At 40.6% G+C, this 14,382-nt stretch overlaps 1 protein-coding gene across 4 annotated transcripts in view; it reads right to left on the reverse strand.

The window, feature by feature from the left end:
• ccdc88c (coiled-coil domain containing 88C) overlaps positions 1-14,382 on the reverse strand; it is a 68,414-nt gene that overhangs the window by 25,790 nt on the left and 28,242 nt on the right. For all 4 annotated transcript variants that reach the window (XM_004917066.4, XM_004917067.3, XM_002933201.4 and 1 more), the window contains exons 4-9: positions 4,143-4,212; positions 3,134-3,192; positions 2,373-2,456; positions 1,269-1,409; positions 691-875; positions 439-520 (exon numbers count right to left, since the gene is read on the reverse strand). In XM_004917066.4, the coding sequence (XP_004917123.2) occupies positions 439-520; positions 691-875; positions 1,269-1,409; positions 2,373-2,456; positions 3,134-3,192; positions 4,143-4,212 (621 nt within the window). The remainder of the gene's footprint in view (positions 1-438; positions 521-690; positions 876-1,268; positions 1,410-2,372; positions 2,457-3,133; positions 3,193-4,142; positions 4,213-14,382) is intronic.

Genomic DNA, 14,382 nt, shown 5'->3' on the forward strand with positions numbered 1-14,382 from the left:
GTAAGATCCACTCGCTTAGCAAGGTCTCCAAATGAGCGGATCTTCTCTTGCTACACCAACCTAAGGTGGGCAAATATTGGGCTAATTCGATCCTTTGGCCCTAAGGCCAAACAAATGTATTGCAATGACAGGCATAACTGCCTTGGGGCCGAGGACCGTATTAATGAGCTGATGCTGTCCCTGATCCGATGGAAAATCAAACCTGCTCAATCATGATCTGGCCAATTTTATGCCAGAGATGGGCTCTCTGCACTAGAAGAGATTAATAGAAAAAAAATAGAAATTTCTGCTCTTGAAGTTATCAGAACAGGCTGGTTGCTGCCTCTGCTAATTTCAGGGGAGCCGCTGGATGAGGAGAGTTTCTCAACTTGCCTCATGTCAGCAGCACCCCTGGCATGTGACACAAATTGTTGAAAATCCCAACCAAATCACACATACCTCCTGCTTAATCTTCTGTAGCTCTAGGTTGAGTCTGTCAACTTCATGCTTTGTATCCAACAACAACTCAGATTTTTCTTCCCTGAAAATAATTCATTTTGCTATATTATCATAGCCCAGCAATACTCATATAGAACTTATGGTTTAACTGCAAAATAAAGCCATAGAAATATGATGCCCTGCAAAAGGGAAAAGCTGCCAACTTTATAGATTATATGAGATGCTGCGCAGAAACTGCTCTAACAAACTTACAGCTCTTGACGTATCCTACGGAGCTTTGCTTTGCTCTCAGCAAGTTCCACCGCCAGGTGTTTCTTGTTCTCAGTGGCCAGATGACTGACCATATTGGTCGAAGTATCAGGACTTGAAGACTTCAAAGGACTTGGAGGATTTTGGAACTGCAAATAATCCCTTTCCTGCGTCAGATCCACAATTACCTGCAAAACATACATCACTTAATCTCACCAGCACAAAAGCATATTAGATATGGCCTTAGCTACTAGATAACAGAAGTGGCAGTACTTATGGTTACTCTGAATCCTGATAAGTATCTAACATTATCCCCCACCATGCCCTTAAACCTAAAAATGTTCTTTAAAATGGCACTATACTTAAATTTTCATTGACACCTAGGCAAGACTCGATAACACTGGCAGAAGAGATTTTTGGAGAGATTAGTCACCCATGGTAGCTAAGATATAACCACGGAGGACCAATCTTTCTGAGGGCCATGGTCCTAAGGTCAGTGTTTCCACGGATGAGATTTGGAAAATGTTTTTAAGATTGCAAGTTGGAGAAGCTGCCCACTGATAATCCTATAACATAAGTACCTCTTTGCATTCATCTCTCTCATCAATAAGTCTCTTAAGGTGCAAGGCCATGTTCCTGGAGAGTGAATCCAGTTCTTCTGGTGCCATGTCAGGAAGTTCTAACCACTGAAGGTCAAAAACATTCTCCTGATTATGGGTTACCTGCAAAGATGTAGGACAAATAAAATGTTGGCAATAGTCCAAAAATGGAGAACAGGCAGAGGGGAAGGGAGATTGGTATGAGAGAAAACAGGACAAATGTGTTTAACATTATAACTGTTTTGAATGCATATGCTTGAGTTTTATATAAGCACAGCTGGTGCAACACATCAACTGAGGATACGATCAGCCCGACAGAAGAAATGATCCTTCCACATGCTATTTTAACTATTCTGGTCCCTGTACACTTGCCCCTTCCCTTTCCCAAAAAACACCACTCTCAAGAACAGCCCTGCTCCCCTATACCAGATCTCCAAAAGCAGGGCTATGCAGTAGGGTTTGTGGCCACCATGCTTGGCAGGGTCACTTTCAATTTCTGGCTCCCTGGCTCTAACTACACTCTATTCACAATATCTAATGACCAGTAGTATGCACAATGAAAGCCAGAAAATGCATATGCTCCATTAAGCCAGAAACCATATGTGACACAACCAAACAAGGAGGGAATCAACGACACTGTACATCTCTGCTTTTGGATATCTGTTGTAAAGGAGAAGGGCTGCCTCTGAGTGTTCCTCTGGTGTGATTTGAAGGGTCAGAATTGTGTTTCAGAAAAATGGGGACACAAGGCCCCAATCAGAAATACAATTTGGGACTGCAGGGTCCTATAAAAGGACATTTATGGGTCCCTGTACTTACTATTCTAATGATGTGAACAAAAATTGTTTTAAACCCTGTTCCTCAATACATTCGCTACTTTCCATACAATGATGATCTGAATGGACAATGCCATCTACAAATTCTGGCAACTGCCCTGCATCCAGCTCCACATTAAACCTCCGCAGTCCCATTGTTTTGAACTAATAAACAGAAACTCGTTGATGTGGCCTTCATTCATTATCTCTATAACAAAATAATGCACTACCTCTGCGGTATGAATTATTAAACAGCCTTTAGGATTATTACCTCCTGAATGTGAGATACTATTCCTGCTTGAGTCTCAATATCCAGCTGCTTGATCCTTTCAATGTATTCCTCTTTTCTATCACACTGACAGAAAGAAAAACAAATTATTCCTGCCCTGTAATAAAAAGTACCACTGCACTATATAAAGCTAAGATAAAATATATGGGAACTGTGTGTCTAAAGTAACATTAAAGAAACTAACAACTTGCAGAGTATTTACAGATTGTGATAACTATTAATTAAAGAAGACATAATTATGACATGTTTTATAGGTTTTTGTGTAATTGGCAAGAATTGCTGCATATGACCTGAAAAACCTTTGGCCTGTTTGGTATATTATTTAATGTGCAAAAAATGTTGTGGGAGAAACGGTTATCTTAGCCCTTCTGCATCTTCTACCTTATAGACAGTCAGACAGTTATATTCTGAGATATGCATTTTAAATTATTTAGCTTTTTGTTCAGCAGCTCTGCAGTTTTACATTTTCAGTTGCTATCTGATGCTGTGGTCCAATTTACATTAGCAACCAGGCAGCAATCTGAAAAAGACACTGGAAGTGAAAAGGGGAAGGCCTGCATAAAAAGATAATTAATTAAACGTAACACTACCAATAAAATTGTGGGTTCACAGACCAAGGGTCACTTTTGAAATCTGGAAAGAACATACTAAACATTTACGTAAATGTAAACTACCTTTGATCGCAAGAATGGAATCTGTTGTTTTTTCTATATGATCTTACCACTAACAGATTACAAACCTACCTGCACAGCACAACCCAACATCAGGAGCAAAAGTTTTTTCAGTTCCTCCATGCTTTTACCTGGATAAAGAAAAGAGAAGTACATCTATTAAATGGGACAGCTGACCTTGCCAATAAAGTGTATGTGCAGATGGAGACTTTATAGGGACCTGTCATCCAGACATAAAAAGCATTTTTCAAATTAAACATGAAATACAAATCATTTTTTTAAATAAAATATCCATACCTGTTATAAAAGTATTTACAAATATCAGCTGTCAATCATATATCAATCACTTTCCATTTATCACTTTCTAGATGTCACTGCATTCCTCTCATTCCCCCCTCTCTTCACAGTCTATAATTGTGTAGCATGTGCATGGCCATCAGGTCCCAAAATACACAAGATTTTGGGATGATGCAAAGCTGGCTTTAATAACGGTGTAAAAAATTGCACCTGCCTGCTTGCTTTGATCAATTCCAAGACTAAAGGAAACAAGATTTATAAAATGTATATAGTGCAAGTAAAATTTATTTTGCCTGACTAACACAATCGAAAAGCATTTGGACTTATTTCTTGGGGTGACAGCCCCTTGTAAGTCTTCCGTAAATGGGGTATATTTAAAAAAAAAAAAAAAAAGTGATTAAAGGGCTAAAATGTACATTTATTTAAAAAACCATCTAACGGTAAATTCTATTCAGAATTTTTACAGTACCCAATGCCTGATTTTTTTTTTTCTATTTCAGAAAGTTGAAGTAACGCTGTTTTGACTAAGTTAATTGTCTTAAATTGTTTATGACCAATTTGTATGGATTGTAAATTTTATTCCAAATGTATGAAAGTGCTGCATCTGCATCGTTCTATTTTAGCCTATTTAGTCAGGTTATTTCTGTATTCTTAAAACTAGAGTAAGACTTTTTAATTTCACATTTTATTTCAATGTAATTTTATTGACCACCTTTGTGATTTCCCCGAAACATGAAGACTTACTGTGGAAATTTCACCCTGTATGTTTTCACATTTAACTCACCAGTGAGGGGATCCTTGCTGATTAAGAAAACATTTGGTAAATTCATCACAATAAGTTGCTGGAGAACCTCCTAAAAAATGAAACAACGTAAATGTGTTTTAAAAACTAAAGCAGTAGAAGACAAACTCAGTAACAAATATGTAAAGAAATTATCCTGCTCCAAGGCGAAATCTACATATTTTTGATGGATATATATGCTCAGATGCAATCATCAGCATAGGTGGCTTTTTAATGTAAGAGAAATCTGAACTGTTCTCATACCCACTGACTAATCCACCTGTTCTGCTGAATGGCCCACCCCTAATGCTCATCACCTGATTTAAGGGCAGACCCCAATCTTCTGGTCTGCCATGGCTCTAAACCGAATATTTCTTCACTCTTAATGGTAACAACAAAATAAGGATTCAAAAATGCCTGGAGTAGATCATTATCACCCTAATAAATCGGGTTGCTTGACATCTCTGAGGCCCCTCTGTCTGGAAGCTCAAGCTTCCTATTGCTTGCAAAAGGAATTTATAAAACTAGATAGTGTGGCAGAGACAAGAAAAACAGAAGTTCTACTAACTCCACTATACTAGCTATTCAACTTTATGAAACAGTATCTCCTTTCAGAGAACTATTCATGTGAATTATAAGGATACAATGGCACTATAAAATGATAGTATCGGTAAGTGCGGCAATAGCTATATTATTGTAGGGCAATTTTTGAAAGACGCTAAGGGGTGCTATCAGCAGAGTAAGCGCTTACAACTATAACTGCCATTCATTCCAAATAAACCAACCAGTGTTGGTACCACTTCATGCATAACCCCGATATCACCATAATGCACTACTTTCTGAAAACAATAGCAGAGACCAAAGAATAAAGCAGGGTCACTTTATACCTGGTGGGAAGGAATAGGTTTAACTCAACTTAAACACCTCAGGCTCATTTTTCTTACAATAATCCTTTAATGTAATGGCATCTGAGCTCATTTCCCTGCTTTAAACCTTTCATTTTAAAAAGGCTTTCAGTAATGTTATTGCCACAAGGTTTCTTAAACTGATCCTATATGCATAGATATTTAATTTACCAAATACATTCTCATAACACCCAACCTACAGTATAAAGAAAAATAAATCAATGAACATTGATATGCTGCATATATGATCATTCATATAAGGATTTGCATAGATCAAACTAATGAGTATAAATATACTTTATAAGTAAAGGCAGGTTGCCACATTTTTGAAAGTGAGATCTAGGTAAAACCATTGTTATGTGGCCAAGCTTCTTTTTAGTCACAAATGCACATTTCCGCTCTTTAGAAAGGTCAAACAAACAGTGCTATGGATAACGAACATATTAACCCAGAGGCCAATGCAATCCAAAAATGTAAAATACAGCTGATACAGTAATACAGCAAAAAAAGCTTTATGTGCAGTGCCACAGTGGGGATGCTGATGCAGTGAAAGACTACAGGGGAAGATACAGTGGAGGAAATAATTATTTGACCCCTCACTGATTTTGTAAGTTTGTCCAATGACAAAGAAATGAAAAGTCTCAGAACAGTATCATTTCAATGGTAGGTTTATTTTAACAGTGGCAGATAGCACATCAAAAGGAAAATCGAAAAAATAACTTTAAATAAAAGATAGCAACTGATTTGCATTTCATTGAGTGAAATAAGTTTTTGAACCCTACCAACCATTAAGAGTTCTGTCTCCCACAGAGTGGTTAGACACTTCTACTCAATTAGTCAACCTCATTAAGGACACCTGTCTTAACTAGTCACCTGTATAAAAGACACCTGTCCACAGAATCAATCAATCAAGCAGACTCCAAACTCTCCAACATGGGAAAGACCAAAGAGTTGTCCAAGGATGTCAGAGACAAAATTGTAGACCTGCACAAGGCTGGAATGGGCTACAAAACCATTAGCAGGAAGCTGGGAGAGAAGGTGACAACTGTTGGTGCGATTGTTCGAAAATGGAAGGAGCCCAAAATGACCATCAATCGACCTCGCTCTGGGGCTCCACGCAAGATCTCACCTCGTGGGGTGTCAATGATTCTGAGAAAGGTGAAAAAGCATCCTAGAACTACACGGGAGGAGTTAGTTAATGACCTCAAATTAGCAGGGACCACAGTCACCAAGAAAACCATTGGAAACACATTACACCGCAATGGATTAAAATCCTGCAGGGCTCGCAAGGTCCCCCTGCTCAAGAAGGCACATGTGCAGGCCCGTCTGAAGTTTGCCAATGAACACCTGAATGATTCTGTGAGTGACTGGGAGAAGGTGCTGTGGTCTGATGAGACCAAAATAGAGCTCTTTGGCATTAACTCAACTTGCTGTGTTTGGAGGAAGAAAAATGCTGCCTATGACCCCCAAAACACCGTCCCCACCATCAAGCATGGGGGTGGAAACATTTTGCTTTGGGGGTGTTTTTCTGCTAAGGGCACAGGACAACTTATTCGCATTAACGGGAAAATGGACGGAGCCATGTATCGTGAAATCCTGAACGACAACCTCCTTCCCTCTGCCAGGAAACTGAAAATGGGTCGTGGATGGGTGTTCCAGCACGACAATGACCCAAAACAGACAGCAAAGGCAACAAAGGAGTGGCTCAAGAAGAAGCACATTAAGGTCATGGAGTGGCCTAGTCAGTCTCCGGACCTTAATCCAATAGAAAACCTATGGAAGGAGCTCAAGCTCAGAGTTGCACAGAGACAGCCTCGAAACCTTAGGGATTTAGAGATGATCTGCAAAGAGGAGTGGGACCAACATTCCTCCTAAAATGTGCGCAAACTTGGTCATCAATTACAAGAAACGTTTGACCTCTGTGCTTGCAAACAAGGGTTTTTATACTAAGTATTAAGTCTTTTTTTGTTAGAGGGTTCAAAAACTTATTTCACTCAATGAAATGCAAATCAGTTGCTATCTTTTATTTAAAGTTATTTTTTCGATTTTCCTTTTGATGTGCTATCTGCCACTGTTAAAATAAACCTACCATTGAAATGATACTGTTCTGAGACTTTTCATTTCTTTGTCATTGGACAAACTTACAAAATCAGTGAGGGGTCAAATAATTATTTCCTCCACTGTATAGTCATGACCAAAATTTTTTGGCAGTTTTTGCTGTGAGATCAATAAACTCCATTGTATTGTGTACCATGGTCTGGAAAAAGTCACAACAAAAAAATGCCCATCAATGCATTTCATGAATTTTTTGGTGAAGTGTAATAAGACAGATGCTCATGGGCCCTCTTGCAAATGATAGGCCTTCGTTCAGTCTCTATTCTGTTTATGCTTTAAGGCTAGTGCCTCACAGGGCAGATTCTTGTAATGTGCATAACTGCAAGCTGAGAATCTGCCAATATGCTTTAAAAATCTGCAAGTTATGCCTGCACCCAGAAGTACTGATTTGGTTTTGAAAACATTTCTTGCACACTTTTACATATTACTATTTGCAGTAACACCAGCACTAATCAAAAGTGATGACCAAAAGTGCAGGGACTGCAATCAACTCTCCACAGTGTGGGAAACCCTGTCCTACAGTAACATTTACTGGATCCATTGTGGCTGCATTGCACATCCCCCGTAAAAAATTGAATACTGGTGGTTGCAAGAACAGATAAAAGCATCATGTCACAGAGTATCACTAATTCGCTGGCAGTCAATTAGAAGTAAATGTACGTACTTTTGCGCACGGATATCTGTGGGGCTCCTACATTTGCTTTAATTGCAAGCAACAAGCCCATTATACTATGATCTCTAGCACAACTGCTGCACAAAATGGCAGCTCTGCCCCAACGGTATATTGCAAGGTGTACTGCCCACATGGTTTCCAGACACAATAAAGTGGTCAGTTTGGCAAAAAAATAGTAGTATCTAGTTAATCATCTATCCGGAAAGTGATACAGGGAAAGAGTACAGCTCTTTGTTAGAACCCTATCTAAACCTGTTTTACAACAATAAAATCAGTTTCCTTTTGAAATATCTCCAGCAAGTTACTACATAGCAGCTCCAGCCGATCCCTTATGTATCAACAGACTATCCTGTCCCAAAGTCCACATCTATGTAAAAGGGCAAAATCAAACAGACCAAAACCAAACAAAATGAGAAGTTAACTAGAAAATATAGTACATGCCCAGCAATAAAGGTTTGTACAGTAGACTCTAAGATATCATTTATGATAGAAAAAAAAAAAAAAAAGATTATAAAATATTATATGTTTCAGATCTGAATGATCAGAATGGTTTTAGTTGTACAGCTGATTTGCGACACCCTTGCCTACAACGTGATAAATGTAGCAAACGTTACAGATCCAAATCTCTAAGGAAAAAATAAAAGGAGATCATTGTTATGTCACAATTTCTCCAAAGAATCCTTAAATAATAATGTACAGGTTTTAGTGGAATTATCGTCCCCATTTAACGGAGCAATATACGCTACTACCACATAAACTAAAGGTCCCCATTTACAGGCACCCCAGGGCCAAACGATCGAATTAGCCTGGATTCTCCCGATATCCCGATCGAATAGGGTATAGGGACCGCATCGGCTCTTGATCCGACTAGATTTTTTAACCTGCCAGATATCGGTCGAGCAGGCCCATCGGTAGTGCCCATACACGGGCTGATTAGCTGCCGAATTGGTCTAAGGGATCAATATCAGCAGCTAGAATCGGCCCGTGTAGGTGGGGGATATCGGGAGAAGATCTGCTCGCTTGGCGCCATCGCCAAGTGAGCAGATCTGAAGGTGTATGGGCACCTTAAGTCAGCTGTACTATCAGCCTCTGAGCAGCTCTGTATTTCTCTTCTGCAATTTGCAAGCTTATCATGTACTAAAGATCTCATGGGAACAGGGCCTAAAGGTGGCCACACACGTGGCGATTTTGGATCGTTCAATCAGCCACTAACCTTCAGGGCTGAAACGGCAGATAAGGAGGTAGAAACAATAGGATTTCTACCTCCTTCTGCCCATTCAGCGCTGAAGGCAGATTTTGGTCAGGCGCCTTCTATGGCGCCCGATCAAAATCTTTTAACTGGCCCGATCGGCGAGTCGACCGATATCAGCAGCCTCCTGCAATATCGGTCGACTTGCCATACACGCACTGAATATCGTACAAAACAAGGTTTCGTACGATATTATCGATGCGTGTATGGCCAGCTTTAGAGCCCTAACAATCAATAAATGGCCAACCTGTCCAGGTTGAAGATATCTTAGCCCCTTCCTCCCCTCCTCTGGTGAAAATGACACAGGTGAAAAAGGTGCCAACTGAAATGCATAGCAGTAAAAGTACAAAACCCAAATGGACATTCTGTTTTGTGAGAACAGAAAAGACAGATGTGTTCCTTAACATGACGCCTGAAACACCTACAAGCAGGGCTGAATTATTTAGCATACGTTGCTCTGCTCAGAGTTACATTCCTTTGTAATTACCCTCAGTTTGAGGGGGTGGGGTTTGATTAGTTGACCTTAACAGACTGTTGAAATAGAACCACTGGCACTCCAGTGGAGCTTGCTCTGGTGGTAGGTGCTCTGTAAGTGATTGCTCTTTAAGTGGGGGCTCTATAAGTGGAGTTATAATCACAGGAGTAGGTGGGGGCTCTATAAGTGGAGTTATAATCACAGGAGTAGGTGGGGGCTCTATAAGTGGAGTTATAATCACAGGAGTTACAAACTAAGGGAGTTAAAACAAGGTAAAAAAAAAAAATTTTTTTGTTTATTTAATAGCCTTTTTTCACCAATTTTTGTTTAACTGTTTCTGTAACTGGGAGAATGAGTGGCAGCAACATTGAAGGTATGACACAGTGCACAGCCTGCCGCATGTATGCAGTTGTGGAACAACAGTTCCAAAGTGCATACCTCTGTTGTGGATGTGAGCGAGTTGCCACTTTAGAGGCTCGCGTTAGAGCACTAGAGGAACAAGTTGCAACACTGCGTTCTATTGACAATCTTGAAAGAAGTCTCTTGCTAACTGAACAAGAACTAGCGGGGTCAGATAGTATGGGGGGAGGGGAGCAAGGAAAGGATGATAGGGCAGTAAGCTGGGTGACAGTTAGAAAATCGAGTGTGGGGAAAAGAAAAAGGGAGGCTGCTCCAGGGTTTGCGCATCCCAACAGATTTGCCAGATTGTGTGAAGAAGATGGGAGTGTGAACTCTGGACTGGCGGTTCTAGATGAGGCTGATCTCTCTAACACCCGGGAGACCAGTTTCTCTAGTAGTGGTGGGGAGGAGAGCAGAGCTAGGCCTAAACAGATGGTGGTTATAGGGGATTCAATCATTAGGAAAGTGGACAGGGTAATCTGTCGAGCGGATCGCTTCAACCGGACAGTTTGCTGTCTTCCTGGTGCCAGGGTTCGGCATGTGGTTGATCGGGTCGACACATTATTGGGAGGGGCTGGGCATGACCCGGCTGTCTTGGTACATATCGGTACTAACGACAAAATGAACGGTAGGTGGGGGACCTTAAAGAGTGAGTTCAGGGATCTAGGCTCTAAAATTAAGCAAAGGTCCTCCAATGTAATTTTTTCGGAAATTTTGCCGGTGCCGCGTGCTAGTTTAGGGAGACAGCGGGAGCTTAGGGAGCTAAATGCGTGGCTAAAGTCTTGGTGTAGGAAGGAAGGGTTTGGGTTCCTAGAGCACTGGGCTGACTTTTCTTTGGGGTACAATCTATACAGCCCTGACGGATTGCACCTCAATGGAAGGGGGTCTACTGTGCTAGGGGAGAGAATGGTTAAGAGGCTGGAGGAGTGTTTAAACTAGACAAGGGGGGGGTTGGTAAGCTAGATTCTTATGGGAGAGCTAGTGTAGATGGGGCAGTGGGACCAGTAAAGGGTTGTGGGGGAGGAGTGAGGGGGGCATATAGTTTATCAGATAAGGAGCTTCCATTGTTACAAGGGAAACAGACTAATTTTCACCTTAGCTCTAACTGTCCTTTAGCTAATGTAAGCTGTAGAGGAAGAAGTAGTAATCTCCGCTGCATGCTGGCTAATGCGCGTAGCTTGTCGGGAAAAATAGGGGAGCTGCAGGCTATTGCATGTATTGAAAATTATGACTTAATTGGTATCACTGAGACCTGGTGGGATGAAAAATGCGACTGGGCAGTGAATTTAAATGGGTATACGCTTTTTAGGAGGGACAGAGGGATTAAAAAGGGTGGAGGGGTTTGTCTTTATGTAAAGTCAGATTTAAAGCCATGTAATAAAGACATTACCAATGAAAACGTTGAATCTCTTTGGGTAGAAATTTCAGTAGGGCTGAAGGTCACAAAGAAAATGATCATTGGTGTATGCTATAAACCACCCCGTATAGATGAGGGGGATGAGGCCCAGCTACTTTTGCAAATGGAGGAGGCTTCAAAATTGGGTCAAGTTGTTATTATGGGGGACTTTAATTATCCGGACATTGACTGGAGTAATGGGGTGGCTAAGTCAGAAAAAGCTAGTAGGTTTGTAAATATGCTAAATGACAACTTTTTATTTCAGGTGGTTCAAGAACCTACTCGGAATGAGTCTATTTTGGACCTGGTAATATCTAATAATACTGAACTTATCTCTAACATTTGTGTGGGTGAGCATTTGGGGAAAAGTGATCACAACATGGTCTCCTTTGAGATAATGCTACAGAGACAGCTCTATAAGGGAGTAACTAAAACGCTCAATTTTAGACGTGCAGACTTTGCCAGTTTAAGGGCATCTCTGCAATGTGTCAACTGGGAAAGGCTTTTCATGGGGTTAGACACAGAAGGAAAATGGAACATCTTTAAAACATTGCTTTGCAGGTATACACAACAGTATATTCCCCTTGTAAGCAAGGAGAGGCATCGCAAAGCAAAACCCTTATGGCTGAATAAAAGAGTTAAGGTCGAGGTTGGTAATAAAAAACGTGCTTTTAAAGCATTCAAGTTAGCTGGGACAGCGGAAACTTTCATCAGGTACAAGGAAGCAAATAAAGCATGCAAAAAAGCTATCAGGCAAGCTAAAATAGAGATGGAAAGGGATATTGCAGCTAGGAGTAAAAAGAATCCAAAATTATTTTTTAATTATGTGAATAGTAAAAAAATGAAGCAAGAAGGGGTGGGAACTTTATTATCACGGGGGGGGGGTACGTTGGTTGATGAGAACGGGGAAAAAGCTGAAATTTTGAACTCTTATTTTTCATCTGTCTATACATCTGAGGAGCCAGATAATGAAGGCTTCCCTTTTAATATACCCAGTGCTAGTAATTTAGCTACTGGCGCATGGGTCACTCAGGAGGAAATTCAAAAGAGACTTGAACATGTAAAGGTAAACAAAGGTCCAGGACCGGATGGGATTCATCCCAGGGTATTAAATGAGCTGAGCGCTGTGATTGCCAAGCCTCTTCACATAATTTTTCAGGATTCGTTGAGGTTTGGCATGGTGCCGAGAGACTGGCGGATTGCTAATGTGGTGCCGTTATTTAAAAAGGGATCTCGTTCTCAGCCTGAAAACTATAGGCCTGTTAGTCTGACATCAGTAGTAGGAAAGCTTCTGGAAGGGGTAATAAGGGATAGGATAGTTGAATACATTGCAGTTCACAATACTATTAGTTTGTGCCAGCATGGTTTTATGCGTAACAGATCTTGCCAGACTAATTTAGTTGCCTTTTATGAGGAGGTGAGCAGGAACCTTGATGCTGGAATGGCAGTTGATGTCATCTACTTAGATTTTGCTAAAGCGTTTGATACAGTACCGCACAGAAGGTTAATGATCAAATTGAGGAATATTGGCCTAGAACATAATATTTGTAATTGGATAGAAAACTGGCTGAAGGATAGAGTACAAAGAGTGGTGGTAAATGGAACATTTTCTAATTGGGCCAGTGTGGTTAGTGGAGTACCGCAGGGGTCAGTCCTTGGTCCTTTGCTTTTTAACTTGTTTATTAATGACCTGGAGGTGGGCATAGAGAGTACTGTTTCTATTTTTGCTGATGACACTAAATTGTGCAAAACTATAAGTTCCATGCAGGATGCTGCCGCTTTGCAGAGCGATTTGACAAAATTGGAAAACTGGGCAGCAAACTGGAAAATGAGGTTCAATGTTGACAAGTGCAAAGTTATGCACTTTGGTAGGAATAATATAAACGCAAACTATCTACTGAATGGTAGTGTGTTGGGGGCATCCTTAATGGAGAAGGATCTAGGGGTTTTTGTAGATCACAAGTTGTCTAATTCCAGGCAGTGTCATTCTGTGGCTACTACAGCAAATAAAGTGCTGTCTTGTATAAAAAAGGGCATTGACTCAAGGGATGAGAACATATTTTTGCCGCTTTATAGGTCCCTGGTAAGGCCTCACCTTGAGTATGCAGTGCAGTTTTGGGCTCCAGTCCTTAAGAAGGATATTAATGAGCTGGAGAGAGTGCAGAGACGTGCAACTAAACTGGTAAAGGGGATGGAAGATTTAAGCTATGAGGTTAGACTGTCGAGGTTGGGGTTGTTTTCTCTGGAAAAGAGGCGCTTGCGAGGGGACATGATTACTCTGTACAAGTACATTAGAGGGGATTATAGGCAGTTGGGGGATGTTCTTTTTTCCCATAAAAACAATCAGCGCACCAGAGGTCACCCCTATAGATTAGAGGAACAGAGCTTCCATTTGAAGCAGCGTAGGTGGTTTTTCACGGTGAGGGCAGTGAGGCTGTGGAATGCCCTTCCTAGTGATGTGGTAATGGCAGACTCTGTTAATGCCTTTAAGAGGGGCCTGGATGAGTTTTTGAACAAGCAGAATATCCAAGGCTATTGTGATACTAATATCTACAGTTAGTATTACTGGTTGTATATATATAGTTTATGTATGTGAGTGTATAGATTGGTTAGTATAGGTTGTGTGCTGGGTTTACTCGGATGGGTTGAACTTGATGGACAATGGTCTTTTTTCAACCCTATGTAACTATGTAACTATGTAACTATGCTTTGGTACTTTCATGGTTGCAAAGTATATAACTAGAAACTACATACTGTATATAATTATATATGCATCAGTCTCAAAGGTGTAATAATTGTTGCCTGGTTACCAGGTTGGGTGCCAAAACACAGCTGGGGCTGGTGGGGCTCTATTTGCTTGTACACTCCTGAGGAGGACCCTTGGTGAGGATCGAAAAGTCAAGCTTAATAAATAATTGTTGTTTTTCTGCAAATCCTGTGAGTGCCCTAATTACGTCTTTTTAAATATGTTTTTTATATGTTTTTTTTGTTTGCTTTGTTTTTTTAAACACTGCAGTTGTGTAGTTTCTGC

Source organism: Xenopus tropicalis, chromosome 8 (assembly GCF_000004195.4).
Source record: "Xenopus tropicalis strain Nigerian chromosome 8, UCB_Xtro_10.0, whole genome shotgun sequence".
Classification (NCBI taxonomy): domain Eukaryota; kingdom Metazoa; phylum Chordata; class Amphibia; order Anura; family Pipidae; genus Xenopus; species Xenopus tropicalis.